The sequence below is a fragment of the Camelus bactrianus genome, chromosome 2 (genome assembly GCF_048773025.1).
Source record: "Camelus bactrianus isolate YW-2024 breed Bactrian camel chromosome 2, ASM4877302v1, whole genome shotgun sequence".
Taxonomy (NCBI): Eukaryota; Metazoa; Chordata; class Mammalia; order Artiodactyla; family Camelidae; genus Camelus; species Camelus bactrianus.
In genome coordinates, this window is record NC_133540.1 from 88,842,379 (window position 1) to 88,859,170 (window position 16,792).

At 39.8% G+C, this 16,792-nt stretch overlaps 1 protein-coding gene across 4 annotated transcripts in view; it reads left to right on the plus strand.

Moving 5' to 3' along the window:
* Positions 1-16,792, plus strand: part of FRAS1 (Fraser extracellular matrix complex subunit 1) — a 409,376-nt gene that overhangs the window by 291,142 nt on the left and 101,442 nt on the right. For all 4 annotated transcript variants that reach the window (XR_012500267.1, XR_012500261.1, XM_074345854.1 and 1 more), the window contains exons 31-35: positions 617-795; positions 5,129-5,245; positions 10,699-10,813; positions 13,289-13,426; positions 16,298-16,330. Coding sequence is in view for 2 of the 4 variants with exons in the window: in XM_074345854.1 (XP_074201955.1) it covers positions 617-795; positions 5,129-5,245; positions 10,699-10,813; positions 13,289-13,426; positions 16,298-16,330 (582 nt within the window). In the remaining 2 variants the exon portion in view is untranslated. The remainder of the gene's footprint in view (positions 1-616; positions 796-5,128; positions 5,246-10,698; positions 10,814-13,288; positions 13,427-16,297; positions 16,331-16,792) is intronic.

The window sequence follows — 16,792 nt, forward strand, 5'->3', positions numbered from 1 at the left end:
GTATGTACTATTATTTTCATTTTAGCAATAGGAGCAGAGATTTATAGTACTTAAGCTCACGCAGCAGTAGTGGAGCTGGGTTTGAACCACCGTCTAAGGTGCTTCATGCAGCGCCTGCCATATGCATTCCAGCACTAGCTATTATTATTTTCATTGTACATAATTCTCCCAAGAATCATTTTTTTCTGAATTTTATCTAATTTCCCATTGTGTTTACACCAAAATCTTCCTAGTTGGTAAGCATTTTCTATTCATAGAAAGTTGTGGATGAAAATGAATCCATTCAATGCCTGTATTTGAGTATTTGTTTGCAGTATTCATGACTATTTGGGTCTCCTTATGTAATTTTAATAGATACAAGTCAGTAACTTCATACATGAATTGCCCTTGAATGACTTTAGCTCTTTTAACTGAAAGACAGGGAATTCTATGTCTAAAGGTGAATTCAATGGTATCTATCGAATTCTGTGTTAACGTTCTCTCCTTCACTTTAGATAAAAATACAGAAGTACATCATATCTTTTCTGTTTAAAAAACAGTGCTAGAAAAGGAGATGAGGGCTCAGATTTACTTTTACTTTTCCCAGGGATCCTCACTAACTGTGTGGCTTTCCTAGGGGAGGTGGTCCTTCTGGTCAGTATGCCTGCAGACAGCCCCGCAGACAAAGGGCAGCACCTGCCTGATGGGAGGACAGCAACTCCCACCAGCACCTTCACCCAGCAAGACATCAACGAAGGCATCGTGTGGTACAGGCACTCAGGGGTCCCAGCCCAGAGTGACTCCTTCCGCTTTCAGGTACCCTCTGCTTCCTGAATTTTCTGATGTCTGGATGGTCTGATGAAAACCATCACCCTTATTTATAAATAACCCTGGTAATTTTTCCATGATTGCCTAGAGATCACGTATGGGGGAAGGAAAAGTGTAACTAATAGCATTCAGAGATTTTTTTAATCTGTGAATTCAGTCTTAGGAGTATCTGTACAAGCAGAGTCATTCCATAGCAAAGAGGTTTATAATAGATAATGGCTAAAGTGTTTGGAAAACATGTTTTCAAAATATTAAAATGCCACATGGAGTAAAAAAGATCTTATTTTCTTTTTTCAAATGTTTTTGGAACATTACCATTTTATGTCAAGGTCATGGACTTGGCAGCCAAACCCAGTGGCTTTATATTTCACTTCCACTGTGTATTAATTACACAACTTTGGGAAAATTACTTGATCAAAGTCCTTGTATTTCAGTTTCCTCATCTATACAATAGCATTATTGTAAGGATTTAATGAGTTAATACATTTAAGGACTTAGAATACTGCCTGTCAGTCTATGAGAGTGTGTGACTACCATTTATGAGGACTGGTCAAATACCAGTACTACAGACTGAATGTTTGTGTCCCCCTCAAAAGTTACACGTGTAAATCCGACCCCTCTGTGTGACAGTATATGCAGATGCGGCCTTTGATTAGCATTAGATGAGGTCATGAGAGTTGTGCCTTCATGAATGGGATTAGTATACTTACAAGTCGCAAGAGAGCTTGCTCCCCGCCTCTGCTGCCTGCCGTGCAGATACCATGAGAAGTCGGCAGTCAGCAACCCAGAAGAGGACCCTCACCAGAACCCGGCCATACTGGCACCCTGATCTCAGATGTCCAGCCTCCAGAGCTATGAGGAATAAATTTCTGTTGTTTACAAGCCCTGCAAGTCTATGGTATTTTTGATAGTAGCCTGAGCCAATGGAGGCAGCCAGACCATAAGGAGGCTGTCAATAAATTAAAGAATAGGAAACTATATTGGGCAACATTCTCTGGCTGTTATGAAATATAATTAGAAATTAGTAATAAAAGGGTGAAAAAATTGAACCATTTGGAATTTTAAAAATAGCTTCCTAAATAATTACTAGTTCTAAAAGGAAATCAAGATGGCCAACTATTAAGAAATATTGATGAGGAAGAAATAATTTATCAAAATGTAAATGATGTGGACAAAGTCATACTGAGAAGAAAATGGATGGCCTTAAGATGTTATTGAGCAGAAAAGTATGAAAATAAATGAATTAAATATTTAACTCAAGAAGCCAGAGAACCACAAGAGAAGCCTAAGGAAAGCAAAAGGAAGGAATTAATAGAGAGAAACAGAGGAATTGATTAATTGTAAGATGCTAGAATGGGTAAATGAGTAACAAAACCTAAGTCTTTGAAAAGGCCAATAAAATTGGACAAACCTCTGTCAAGGACAATCTGGAAATGACAAATTGAACAGAAATACATGAGTGAGGAAGTGTGAATGAGAAAGAGCACTTAAGCATAGATACAGAAAAGAATTTGGAAAAGTGTCAGAGAAAATATAAAGAAGTTCTCATGGTGATCAGCCAAAGCAGTGTCGCTGTCCCTCCAGGTCTGAGCTGTTTCTTTTGTCCAGGAATCCATTTGGGATAAACTCCACAATGGCTCTCCTTGTTAAAATTGTCATCCACTCTGCTTCTGATGCCTCATGTGCACATCTTCATTGTCTGACTAATTTATATTGTGTAAAAGATGTACTTTCCCAGAGAGCTGTTGAAAGAAGCTTAGAAACCATTAAAATAAAAAGATATACTGAGCACACTGAAGGTCCAGTGAGTGAGCAAACATTACATGCCCTTTGCCCGAGTTAATTTTTCAATTTTAGCACATGGGGACTGGATAGTCGTCAAATAATGAGTCAGAATGGAGGCAAAGACCTCAATCAAAAGAAGTCACCTCAGCAAACTAGACTCCTTAGATCTGCCTTTGCCTTCATAGGCATCAGCATGAAGAATATTATCAATATGGAGCGTTTCCCTGAAAAGGGATTTTCAACACCTGCTAAAATGATATTTTATTGCCTTTGCAAGTTGGCTACTAAGTGGGTTATTATAAAATAGCAAACATTACTGATTTTTTTAAACAAATTAGTTAGAGTTTAAGACATCCAGTTAAACATTATTACTTAGAAAGTGGTTTCCTTTGGAGAATCTTCTCATGTTTTGCTCAAAATGTATTTGAACTCTTGCTTGAAATCTCCTTCAAAATCTGTAGGATATTCTCTAGAATATCCTCAATAATGACAGCATATCATCCTTTAGAAGTGGATTTTTAAAATATAACCAAATAGTCAAAAATCCTTCAGAATCGGTTCTGGTTAAAAAAAAAAGTAATAATTATTTTTGGTTAAAACAGGGAGTAATTATAAAGTAACAAGCTCAGTTTTCTTACATGATTTGTGAACTCCCTCTGAAGGCATTCCAAAAAATGCATTTTGAACACTGACAGCATCTTTACAGCAAGTATGAAACAGCTCTCTGAGATCATATTCTCTTGGATGTGGAAGTTTTGGTGTGTTTGTTCCTTGGTGTGTTTGATAGGCTTACTTTATTCTTTGAAGTGAAGTGACACAGACACTGCAGCTATGTGCCAAAATAAATGGTTAGCAACTTTCCTCATTCATTTTAGTGTCCCTCAAGGATTTTTGACTTTTTAAAGAAGATGCTGTTCTAATGATCCTTTTCTTTCTTCCCTTATTTTTTTTTCTTTAAAGCAGAAAATGCAATATGATGAGTTGCATGGGTTTAATTCCATTTTAATGTTGATTTGCTGTCATGAGCCATCAATGCAGCCCATCTGTTACTTTGCATCTAAAACTTGGGATTTATGTAATGCGAGTGGTTTTAAAAAAAAAAAAAAGAAAGAAAATGGCAGAGTGAGAAGAAAACACGTACGTTTTTTGGCAGGGGAAGAAGCCCTGGTTTCGGTGTATTCAGGTCACACTGACGTAGCCTCAGGGGATGTGGTTTAAAAAAGACCAATGTATTTTACACCAGGACCTTTGCTAGGGAAGCTGGAACTGAGTTCTTGCTTGATAATATGCTCACGTCTCACTACCTGCAGTTCTATTCCTTTTCTTCAAGAGTTAGGGGAATGTATCTTCCCCTTTCCTAACTTCCTGAAGCTTCCAAATTGAGTCATTGTGGTCAGTAAGAATATCACTTGGTTTCAAATACTGCCCCTTATTGGCTTTGTGATCTTGACATCTTAACTTTTTGACCTTCAGTTTTTTATCCGTTGAAAAAAAAGAAAGGAGATAGTATCTACTTTGTGGGTATTAAGTAAGAAAACTTCTGAAAAGTAGCTAGCACAGTGGTGAGCCCACGATCCACGTTCAGTGAATGTTACCTGTTGTCATTAATATTATCTATTGTGACACTATGTCTCCTTGAAAACATGTCAATAGTCTGAAACTTGAGCTCCAGGCATCAGATGTGATCAAGATGCAGAGAAGACATTCTTCTGTGGGGTGTAACTTCAGAAGACATACCTTCTTCTCAGAATTTACAGAACCGTGTCCCCTCTCATATGAACCTAATGCAACTTCATGTGGCCACACAGGCCTTAGCAATTCTTCTAACAAGCATAAGGAGGAGCAGACAGCGAGAGGAGAGTTTACGCACGAAGCTCAGTAGCACTGAGGATGGGGAGAAGCCGCGTGGGAAGAGCATCACTTTTCAGCCTTTTTAAAGCAGGAAAAAGAAGATTGTGTGACCACTACCCTAATTGTAAATGTTATGAATCTTGCCTTGCAATGATAAGACTGAGATTTGTCTTTTATAATCTGAGTATGGATATTTGTGCTGGGTAAAGATGAAAGAAGTGGAATAAAAATCACAGATAAAATGTGCTGTAATTGCTCAGAATGAGACATTATGTAGCTATCAAAATTATGCTTTCAAGAATGTTTACTGATATAGCAAATATCATACTATCATGTTAAGTAAAAATTTAGAATATACAATTGCGTATAAAGTTTCACATATGCATAGAAAAAAGACTAAACTGAAAAGCAGCGATATATTAAAACTTCTTTTTCTAGGGAGTGAAATTCTAGATGATTTTTATTCCTTATTTAGACTTTCTTGCAACTTCAGAATTGCCGAAGATGATTATGTATCTTTTTTTTATAATCAGTAAAAAATTAATCTTAAAATACGAAGCACAGAATGAAAATTGTAATGCAGGAGCGTACAGAATTCAAAGCCAGGTGGTTTAAAAGAGAAAAAATCAACACGGGCAGACGTGCTGTGCCCAGCAGAGGCTGACCAGTGCGCTGCGTATTTCAGGTATCCAGTGGCACAAAGGCCCACGCCCACCTGGAGAGCCGCACATTCAATATCGCCATCTTACCGCAGACGCCAGGCGCGCCCAAGCGCTCCCGGGGAGCATCTCTCCACATGACGGTGAGTTGGGTAGAAGGGCTTGTGGCCACCTCTCGGAAGAGGCATACTGATGGGATATAACAGGATGCCTGGCTCAGAACTCAGACTCTGGAGTTAACAATACCTCCCCTGTGAACACGCTTTTCACTGACTTGAAAAAGAAACTTAAAATTTGCAGAGTGAAAGGAAAGTTAGGTGGAATCCACCCCCACTTCCCATCCATTGCTGCTGAGCTTTTTACAGCATGCGAGACAGTCACAGGACCACTCCTTGAGTACGCAGAAGGAATTTCAGGCTTCTGTTTGTTTAATGAACACCGTGTGGGTGTATTTGTCCAGTCAGTTAGAGCTCTGCCTAGCTGGAGACACTTACTCTATGTTTTAGAAGTCCTGTTAGAAATTTCCTTTCTATTATAAAAGTTTCCTGGAGAAGGTGATGCCTGTGCTGACTCCAGAAGATTAAGTAGCAAATCTCCAAGGAAAAGTTTGGGGGGCAGGTTGGAAGGAATAGAGGGGTGATGGCAAAGGGCACCACCAGACATAAAAGCAACACATGCAAAGGCCCAGAGGTGATAGACAATATGATTGTTGGGAAAACTGGAAGTAGTTCAGTAAAACTGGAGACATCAAGGAGGCTGAGGAGAAACGGTGAGAGTGTGGAGGTCTGTGAGCCAGATCCCAGGAGGTCTTTTCGGCTGTGTGGAAGGAGTGTGTGCATATGGAAAGTTTGATGCAAGTCGACAGCTAAATTAGTACATGAAGCTTAGTTCAGACAGTTAGCAGCTCCGCTGTAACTCTCTATCTTTGAGGCATGTAATGCCGGAACCCCTCTTCTGGACAGAGCCACAGGCACATAAGTCCTTGTAAATTAATCGTCATGGATCCACATTTTAGTTAGCACCCACATAATTATGCTCCAAATATTGTATCAGCCCTGAGCCTCAATAAAGACAGCAGGTATAGTTTTAGAAATTATGGGTCTGGGGCATGACGGAGACATAAAAGGGGAAACAAAGGTTTTAATGAATAGCTGGTATTGGCATTTCCACCGTAAACCGTAATTTAAAGAAATCATAATTCAGCAGCACTATAAAGTCTATAATTCATCATTCTGACTGGAGGAACTTGGATCAGAATTTTCTCCAAAGCATAAAGAAAAATGTGCACATACATTTCTTGCCAAATGCTAATACAGTGTTATTTTGAGTTTAGAGGGAAAAAAAATGGGCCAGGAGCCATGAAGATGGTGTCACTCCTGTTCTGCACTGTGAACCTCCAGAAACTTTGCAAGTCACTTAACCTTTAGGGTATCAGGTTGCATGTTTGTAAATTAGGTCTGTCCTATATAATCTAGGGTGTCACAAAGGTTAGTTTACTGCAAAATGTGATTAGACTGTTCTTTCATTCCTGAAATTATATATAGTTTATACAGTTTATATTTCCCACCCCAGGCTTTTCAAATATAGTAGGTCTGGTACAGAGGCTGAGAATTTGAGTTTGTAACAGGTTCCCAAGTGATACTGTTTCTACTGCTCTGCTCACCACACTTGTGGAATCTCTTATTTAGACTAGAAATAAGGAGAAATTCCTTCCAGGCAGAGGAGCAGCAGTTGGAAGAAAGATGCAGACACAGGAGAACATGACAACCCTGAGGAGTGGTAGAGAGTTCATGTGGCTGGAGCAAGTATCTTACATCTTATATCTTACTTCTTATACCTTAGGAAGATATAAGAAGTAAGAGTCAATCATGGAGGACCTGAAGCTAAGATGAAGGGATTTCCATTTTGTCCTGAAAGACTGTTGGGGCAAGTAGGATATAGCAGAGAGCTGGCATGATCAGATTTTCAATTTTAAGAAGGTCATTCTGGCTACAGGGTAGAGAACACCCTGGATGGGGGCCAGATAGGGAGCAAGGAGGCCAAGAAATAGGCTATGGCAGTCACCTAGAACAAGAAAGGTTGGTGGCATGAACACCATGCAGTGGCAACAAAGATGAAGATTTGATGAGATCTTGAAGAGATACTAGCACACCCATGTTCATTGCAGTGTTATTCACAATAGCCAAGAGATGGAAGCAACCTAAATGTCCTTTGACAAATAAATGGACTAAGAAAATGTGGCATATAGAACAATGGAATATTATCCAGCCTTAAAAAAAAGAAGAAAGTCCTATCATATGCTACAATATGAATGACCCTTAAGGACACTGTCCTAAAGGAAATAAGCCAGCACAAGAAGACAGATACTGCGTGATTCCGCTTACATGAGCTATCTAAAGTAGTCAGACTCTTAGAAACAGAAAGTGGAATGGTGGTCGCCCCCTGCATGCAGTGGGTGGGTATGCAGGTGGGGAGAGGGAAAAAGGGGGGCTGTTATTCAATAGATAAGGGGTTTCTGTTTTGCAAGAGGAAAAACCACTAGAAATCTGTTGTACAACAATGTGCTATAGTTAACACTACTGTGCTATACACTTGAAAGTAAAGATGGTAAAAATAAAAAGCTGGGAAGAGATTAAGATATTTAGAGATACAGTGCTCAGTTAGATGTGGAAGAGGGTGACACACCCGTTTCTGAGTATACAGAGATGCCGTTCATTGAGATCAGGAACATATGACTTTGAGGGAGTTGTGTAGGAGACACGAGGAGTTCAGTTTGGGATGTGCTTATAAAGGGTGTGCCTATTAAGGGCACGTGGGAGATCGGTAGGTATTCAGGGTGGGAGATAACACCCTCGAGAATCATTAATGGCAGGTAGTGGTTAAGGCCTCAGAAAGAACTGAGATTCCCCAGGAATCCCACTGCATAGAATGAAAAGCAATATATTCAGATACCTGCCTAAATGAAAATTTGTTCTGTGGCCTTTCTGTAATTCTGTCATTCATCAAATCTAAGATCCTTTAAATGGGTTTGGTTTTTAGTGCTCATCAGAATTATATGCATATGTGTGTATACATATATCATATATAAACATATGTGAGATGTATACATTTAGAATATGTATCAAATTTGGGCAAAGAGATCTGAAGACATGTATATCACAGCATAGATAGTGTAAAATTCAGCAAATAAGTTAATAGATTCACATCAATTCATAGTTTTCCAAGTAATCACCTACTATTTGACTTAGAATATCCTTAAGGGCAAATCTTTGTTTAATTGAGTTTGGTATCTTCCTCGGCATCTAGCACAATGCATTATATAAAATAGTTGCTTAGGAAATATTTGTTGACTAAGTGAATATTTTCAGTTCTACTTTCACGTACTTAGTAACTTCCAGCAGGTGCGGGTATGGAAGGTGGGCAGATCAAGTCGGGCTTCACAGGCCGTAACTAGGGGACTTAGCTGTATTCTGAGTAACATGGAGAGCTACGGCAGGGGGTTGAGCAGAGCACTAACGTCCTTTTTAAAGGCATCTCGCTGGCTGCTGTGCTGAAATAGACCGAAGTGGGGGCAAGGGAGAAGTTGGGAGGCCATCATGGTAACCTGGTAACCCAGGAGAGAGACGGTGGCTCCTAGCAGGGTGGTAGCAATGTCGGTGGGGAGAAGCAGTTGGATTCTGGATGCATTCAGAGGTAATATGGGTATTATGAAAACCATTACTCTGTAATCTTCTTTTGTTGACAGATATTTAATTTTAAAAAGTGTCTTCTATAATGATTCCCATGAAATTTAACCTCTCATTTCTTACTGTTTAATTGATAAATATTGAACATTCCAAACAGCCAATATTAAAATTGGTATACTCCAATACATCTCAACCTCAATATTGCTCTCTTCAGAGAATCGGGTCCTTACTTTTCCTACCTAGTATCCATTTCTATTAGTAAAGAAATAAGTATCAATAAATTCTGTAATAAAATGTCTGTTTTCTTGGCTAGAACACATTTCCCTTTTCCATTGTCCTGTGTCCATGAAATTCTCTTTTCTTACCACTTTATTGTTTTAGGGATATCTAGATTTTCAAAAATACTCCATAATATTTTGAGAATTTCTAGTTATTCTATGTTATTGAGATTAAAAGGTAGCAAACAAACCTGAACAATGTATTCAGCTGGCCGTTTTTGGTCAGTGTACCTGTGGCCACACATGTACAGGTTTACAGGTTGTGCACATGTGCATGGACTGTAAACACCTTATGTAGGGCACATATTTCTAATTTGTTGTCCTTAACCAGTTTTAGTTTAGGGTGAGAGACCAGCTGCTATTTGCAGCTCTTGTTTTCCTTGCTCGTTACATTCCAGACCTGAGTGATGACCTGAAATATGACTCTGTCCTATAGCGGGGTTGTCCTAACCTGCAGATGCTGCCTCTCCCCAGGACCACGTATGCCTTGGGGACAATTACCAGGCAACTGCAACCTTCAGTCTTTTCATGCTTAAAAAGAAGAGCACCACACCCTCCTCCAGGAGAGTGACTGAGCCCTGCTTAATCCTTTCCTAAACTGGAAATTCCTTCTGAAAGTGGCAGAGCTTGAAAGAGCAAGAGAGCATGTCAAGCTCCAACGCTTCAGGGCTCAGTTAGGAAGAGCCTGCGACGAGCTGCATAGTTTTGTTCTGTTTTATTACCAGACAAGGGCCCTTTTCCTTTTCTCTTCTCCACTCTGTGTTTTTGCCACTGTCCCCAAATCTCTGTTAGGCCTGGTCATGGAATTCTGAATCTCTCCTCTTTTTTTTTTTTTTAATGTTGTCACTGTTTGTGGGTTGTGAATACGCACAAGTGAAGGCATAGTGAAAGCTGCACACACGTTGGCCTTCTGGTTAATTTCACCTGACTCCTTCACTGAGTCCTGAGAGCTAGAAACAAAACGCAGTTATCTGGTTCTTTTGAACAGTACAACGGGGACAAAGAGAAATACTGACTATTTTTATAGTGCTTCAATAAACAGTTCTTAAACCTCTGAATTCAGATGGTGGGGCTCTTTGGCATTTAAGATGAGTTCATCTTCAGCCCTTTGAAACCATCAAAGTTAAAAAAAAAGGGGGGGGGGTGGCGGGCATCACAGTTCCCATTAGCAAGCTGAGGGGTTGGGAGAAATTCTCACCAGATACAGTCTTAGCCCATTAAATTAGAGGAGCAGAGCTGCAGGAATCCAGCTGTGAATAGTAGAATAGCCAGCTGCGATGCTTCATTTTCTAACGTGTGCTACCATGAGTTCCAACTAGGGAAAAATGATCACACTGGGACCCCCACAGCACGCACCCGCAGGGGCCAAGGGCAGGGGACAGAAGGGTCGGGTGCAAGACCCGAAGAGGACTCTGTCACCCTGTGAGGTTCCTGAGGCTGGGACAGATCTGCAAAGCAGGGGACCAGCTCCTTCTTTTGAACTCTCAGAGAAAACTTTGCTATCTGTGACTAATTAAAAAACCCAGAGTGAGGGTTTTGTTGTTTTGTTTTTTTTTTAAATGAGGTTTGTTTTTGCCTCTGGCTTTTGTTCATCAGACCATTTTTTCTTCTTCTTTCTTAAATTTTGTGTAGGCTCGGGAGGACGGCCTGACTGTGATTCAGCCTCATTCCCTCCCCTTCGTAAACTCTGAGAGGCCAAGTGGAAAGATCGTGTACAACATCACTATACCTCTGCATCCAAATCAAGGTGAGACGTGCGGTCAGTCATCTTCTGAGTGATGCTGCTGTCTTCCACTTGTTGACCAGCCTTAAAAGCTCTGAAATTCTGTCTGCTTCTACTTGTTGAGGATTTCAGGAGTAACAATTATTCATCACCTTTGCTCCTGTCTTCTGAGTTTAGAACCAACTGAGAGAGAGAGACTGTGGTCAGATAGAGGGAGATGGATGTGTCAGGTTTGGTACTGACAGAGCTGTGCCTAAGAAAACAGCGTGCACATAGCTTTAATCACCAGATGAGCTCCCGCTCCCATGGCAGGCAGAACCAGACAGACCCAAGCATAGCCCGTAGGGACAGACAGCTCCTGCCCTGATGAGGTTATGATAGGCAAGCAGACCAGAATGAGCTTGTGCTAAAGACAGCTGGGGCTCAACGGGGCCTGAGCCCCACATACTTAGTTTCATTCCCACTTGGATAAGTCACTCCTCCTCTCATACGGGAGCATGGAAATATGGAATTACAGTTAGAGGAGAGGTGGGCCCCTGCCGTCAGTCTCCAGCCCTCAGATCCCTTTACTTTGGGGCTCAACTAACAAGCCTTCGCCGGAATAGGTGTGGCCGGGCATCACAGGAGGGTCGGCTTCTACAAAGACACTTCTGTTCCCTCTGGAGCTGCTCTCCCAAGACCAACCACTGCCTTAGATATAAGCCTTTCACATTATCATATTCCCAAGAAGAAATTAAATTTCATTTCCCTTTTGAAAAGGTCTAGAGGAATTAAAAGTCTGAAAGTCCTCCTTCCATCTTTTTTTAATCTAAGTCATACTCAATAAGAAAAAAATAAACAACCCAATCCAAAAATGGGCAGAAGACCTAAATAAGCAATTCTCCAAGGAAGACATACAAATGATCAAAAAGCACATGAAAAAATGCTCAATATCACTAATTATCAGAGAAATGCAAATCAAAACTACAATGAGGTATCACCTCACACCAGTCAGAATGGCCGTCATTCAAAAATCCACAAATGACAAATGCTGGAGAGGCTGTGGAGAAAGGGGAACCCTCCTACACTGCTGGTGGGAATGCAGTTTGGTGCAGCCACTATGGAAAACAGTGTGGAGATTCCTCAAAAGACTAGGAATAGACTTACCATATGACCCAGGAATCCCACTCCTGGGCTTGTATCCAGAAGGAAATCTACTTCAGGATGACACCTGCACCCCAATGTTCATAGCAGCACTATTTACAATAGCCAACACATGGAAACAGCCTCAATGTCCATCAACAGGTGACTGGATAAAGAAGAAGTGGTATATTTATACAATGGAATACTACTCAGCCATAAAAACCGACAACATAGTGCCATTTGCAGCAACATGGATGCTCCTGGAGAATGTCATTCTAAGTGAAGTAAGCCAGAAAGAGAAAGAAAAATACCATATGAGATTGCTCATATGTGGAATCTAAAAAACAAAAACAAAAGCAAACAAACAAACAAAAACAAAGCGTAAATAAAGGACAGAAATAGACTCACAGACAGAGAATACAGACTTGTGGTTACCAGGGGAGTGGAGGGTGGGAAGGGATAGACTGGGATTTCAAAATTGTAGAATAGACTACACTGTATAGCACAGGGGAATATACACAAAATGTTATGATAACTCACAGAGAAAAAAATGTGACAATGAGTGTGTATATGTCCATGAATAACTGAAAAATTGTGTTGAACACTGGAATTTGACACAACATTGTAAAATGATTATAAATCAATAAAAAATGTTAAAAAAAAAAAAAAAGTCATAGCTAGAGTCATCCTTCCTATGGGGCCAGAGTGGAGATGTTCTTCCAGACAAGCAGCCTGAATGGTGAAGCCTCATATGCTCCCTCCTTTTAAAGAGTTGATAGGACAGGAAAGATGATCACAGCATAAGTTCTACACCTGCAGAGTTTAGAAATGACAGACAAATCTGCAGCCCCTGAAGTATTTATAATTTAGTGATTGTTGCAAATCAAGATCTTAGAATAGTCAGGATCCATGTTACTGTTGCTAAGGATCATCACAGAGACTAGGGAGCCTCTGAAGGACAGAGGGGAGATTGAGAAAAATCACTTTAGAGCCTCACCAAGAGACCAGTCTGTGCCTTTTTTTTTTTTTTTTTTTTTAGCGACTTTGACCTTTGAACTTAAGCTCAATTGCGAGAATCTCATAATTACGGTACAGCATCTGTGACTTGTGAAGAATTCCCTGGTCTAAGCTACACAGGGGGCAGTAGTTTGCATCTTACTATTGCTTATGGTCAGTGAATCCTAGTCAAGAGTATTTGGGTTTCCGATTTGCCCTTTTCTTCAATAACTAGAGAATAGTCCACCAAGAACAACTTGAGAGCACTTGTTCCTGAGGAATAAAGGCCTCCCACCTGTGGAAAAAGCAGCTTTATGGCCCCGATCATTCAGCCAGCCACCAGAATTACTGCTGATGCTCATGCTGACTCTTCCTCCCCAGGCACCATTGAACGCAGGGACCAGCCTCACTCTCCCATCCGCTACTTCACACAGGAAGACATCAACCAGGGCAAAATCATGTACCGTCCTCCCATGGCAGCCCCCCACCTCCAGGAGATCACGGCCTTCTCCTTTGCTGGTAAGGCTTTTTTCTCTATGTGAAGCACCAAACTGCTCTCTGTGGATCTTCATGGCAGTCTTGCCCTGACTCTGCCATAGTCCTTCTAGAGAGTTTGGTGACACTGCTCTGTAGGTTTTCAAAATAGCTCAAGACTTGGGGGCCAATAAGTAGCTCTGTGCTCATGTTCATCATTTTTTCCTTTATTCATTTGTGCTGGCATACTTTTAATAAATTTCTACTTTATGTTGTGTCTCTGATGTGGAAAGGCCTGAGAGAGGCCTTAGAGATCTACTGGTGAGAAACAAGAGGCATGAATCCTGTTCTTGATGAGTTTTGGGATCTAAGTATAGAGACAGAATTTGGAAATAATCCCAGTAATGAACATTTAGTTGCAGGCTGAGACAAGAGCTCTGAAAAGAAAGAGGAATGTTTAGTGGTGGAATTGGATGTAGCGAGACTGACCTAGACTGAGGGTTCATTGCTGGCTGCCCCAGGGAGGCATTGACAGTCGAGGGATGGGTAGACGCTAACTAGGCTAAGTGTGTGTGTTGGGACCATTGGGAGGACATTCCTGAAGGAAGGGCACATGTCCCTGTGCAGAGGCCCTGCGAGGGAGAGAATGTGACATTCTGGGGATTTAAAAAAAAGGTCAGTGTAGACTATTACTCAGCCATAAAAAAAAGAATGAAATAATGCCATTTACAGCAACATGGATATGCCTAGAGATTATCATACTAAGTGAAGTAAGTCAGACAGAGAAAGACAAATATTTTACAATATCATTTATATGTAGAATCTAAAAAATAGTATGAATGAACTTATTTACAAAACAGAAATAGACTCAGACATAGAAAACAAACTTATGCCTACCAAATGGGAAAGAGGAGGGAAGGGATAAATTGAGAGTAGGGGATTAACAGATACCATACTACATACTACCATACTAAAATAAACAATAAGGACCCACTGTATAGCACAGGGAACTATATTCAGTATCTTATAATAAACTATAATGGAAAAGAATCCAAAAAATATAGATATATACATATATATACATATAACCAAATCACTTTGCTGTACACCTGAAATGAATGCAATATTGTAAATCAACTATACTTCAATTTTTAAAAAATGGTCAGTGTGTCTGGAATGTGGAGGGTTGAGCAGAACAAGGATGAGCCTGTCGGTATGGATAGAGGCCAGGCCTTAGAGGCCCTGGAAGCCTGCAGGGATTTGGATCAGAACAGTAGAACCTGGTGAAGGTTTTAAGTTACAGGGGGAAAAGGAACTCTTTGACTGCAGTGATGTGAGTGGATTTGAGGAGGGGCCGGGGCAGATGGATATGTGGTTGAATGGAAACTGGCGAGAAGGATCCTGCTGTATCTCAGGGAAGGTCCCATGTAAAAATGAAGAATGCAGGTGATCTTTAGATTAAAACCAGAATTTGACAGATGGCACCTTTTTTAAAGAAGAGAAGACTGAGCAAAAGAATAACTAAATTTCTGATTCAGGCAAGTGTGTGCCCTTCCACTAAGCTAAAACAGCCTTAATCCTTGCCACCCCTTACCTCCCCCCTTGACCTAGTATTCAAAGCTGCTGAGGTTTTTTAAAATTTTAATTCTTATTTTTTATTGAAATGTAGTCAATTTACAATGTAAGTTTCAGGTGTACAACAAAGCATTTCAGTTATACATATACATACATACATGTATTTTCAGTTTCTTTTCCATTATAGCTCATTACAAGAAATTGAATATAGCTCCCTGTGCTATACAGTAGGTCCGTGTTATTTATCTATTCTAAATATAGTAGATGCGTATCTGTTAGTCCCAAACTCCTAATCTATCCCTTCCTTCCCCTTCCCAGCTGGTAACCACACAAAACTACTGAGTTTTAAGCCCCTGCCCTAAATGTTTCTGTGCTCTGAAATCATTCTAAAAATCTGCAAGCCTGTTTCTTTATGATACTTAAAATGTATGTATCATATAGCACTTAATATAGAGTATTATTTTTGTATAGTAGCTTTATTCATACAGAACAATTGGTGATTTCTTATGGTGAGTTTAACACGGCTTGAATAATTTTAGAGTTATGTTTTAAAGTATGCCAAATGTTTAAAGTAATATTTGCCATTATTTGTATAGTTGCAATTTTCTAGAAAATGATTAACTCCTCTGTTACAGTGAAAATCCGTAAGTGTTGGAGTAGACTTCTTATCTAAAGGTTTACTAAAGGTTTACTATATCTTATCTAAAGGTTTCCCCAATGTTTACTAACTGATAACTGGTAGCCAGTGAAAATGTCCATGGTCCTCTAACTCCAACTTTACAAGACCTACTTTACAAGAAACTCCCTGGGATTAGAGGGAAAGAAAACATGTCAGCCATGGTTGAAGTTATTTCCGAATACACTATACTGCAGAGAGCAGAGTCCTGTCCTGTATAATCTATGGGATAAATGCCACGAGGTAAATCTCTCACACTGTTACAGTGTGTAAATCAATGTCCCAGGCATCACTCAATTCTACAATGGAACTGACCCACCAGAGAGCCTTGTCAGTGATGTATGGCATCACCCACAGTCACCGATTTGTATGATTCTGTGTACTGATAAAATGGAATCTGAATGAATGTGTTATAAATCACTCTAACTGCTGTGATATAAAATTATTCCTCTATGGGTTTCCTTTTGTTACTTAAAATTAGTGCTGGCACCATTAATTCAACATAACATTAGCAAACAACCTGGTGATCTTTCCATAAACCCTAATAATTTAGATTAAAATGTCCTTTTACTTTTCTAACCTCTGCATTATATTTTGTACCTTCTCCATCTATTTCTGACCTCAAAATATTTAGTGTACTGATTTTCTCACATCTGTTCTTTCAGGTCTTCCAGACTCAGTGAAATTCCACTTCACAGGTAAACATTTTTATCTCAATTTTATTGGAAAATGGAATTTTTCCTTTTTTTAAAAAAATTTGTCCCTTCTTTTTACTCTCTTCATCATTACCTTTAGCTATTTTCTAAGAACTACTTAAAAGTTACATTAACACAAGTTTCTTCTAAAATAATTACGTGGCTAGTTAAATAGTTATAGCTTAACTTTGTATTCATAAAAAAATAATTTACCAAGGATACCAAAGATTACTATTCTTTAAGCCCCATTTCAACTTGCCCTAATATCTATTAAAAACAGGTAATGGTTAAGACTCTGGATCCAGATTGTCTGGGCTTCAGCCTGCTTTGGGAAAGTTTCTTAACTTCTCTGTGACTTGAATGTCTTATTCATCAATGGGGATAATAAATAATAATTACATACATGTAAAGCCCCCAGAACAGTGATTGGCATACCTCGTTTTACTGAACCTTATTGTACTTTGT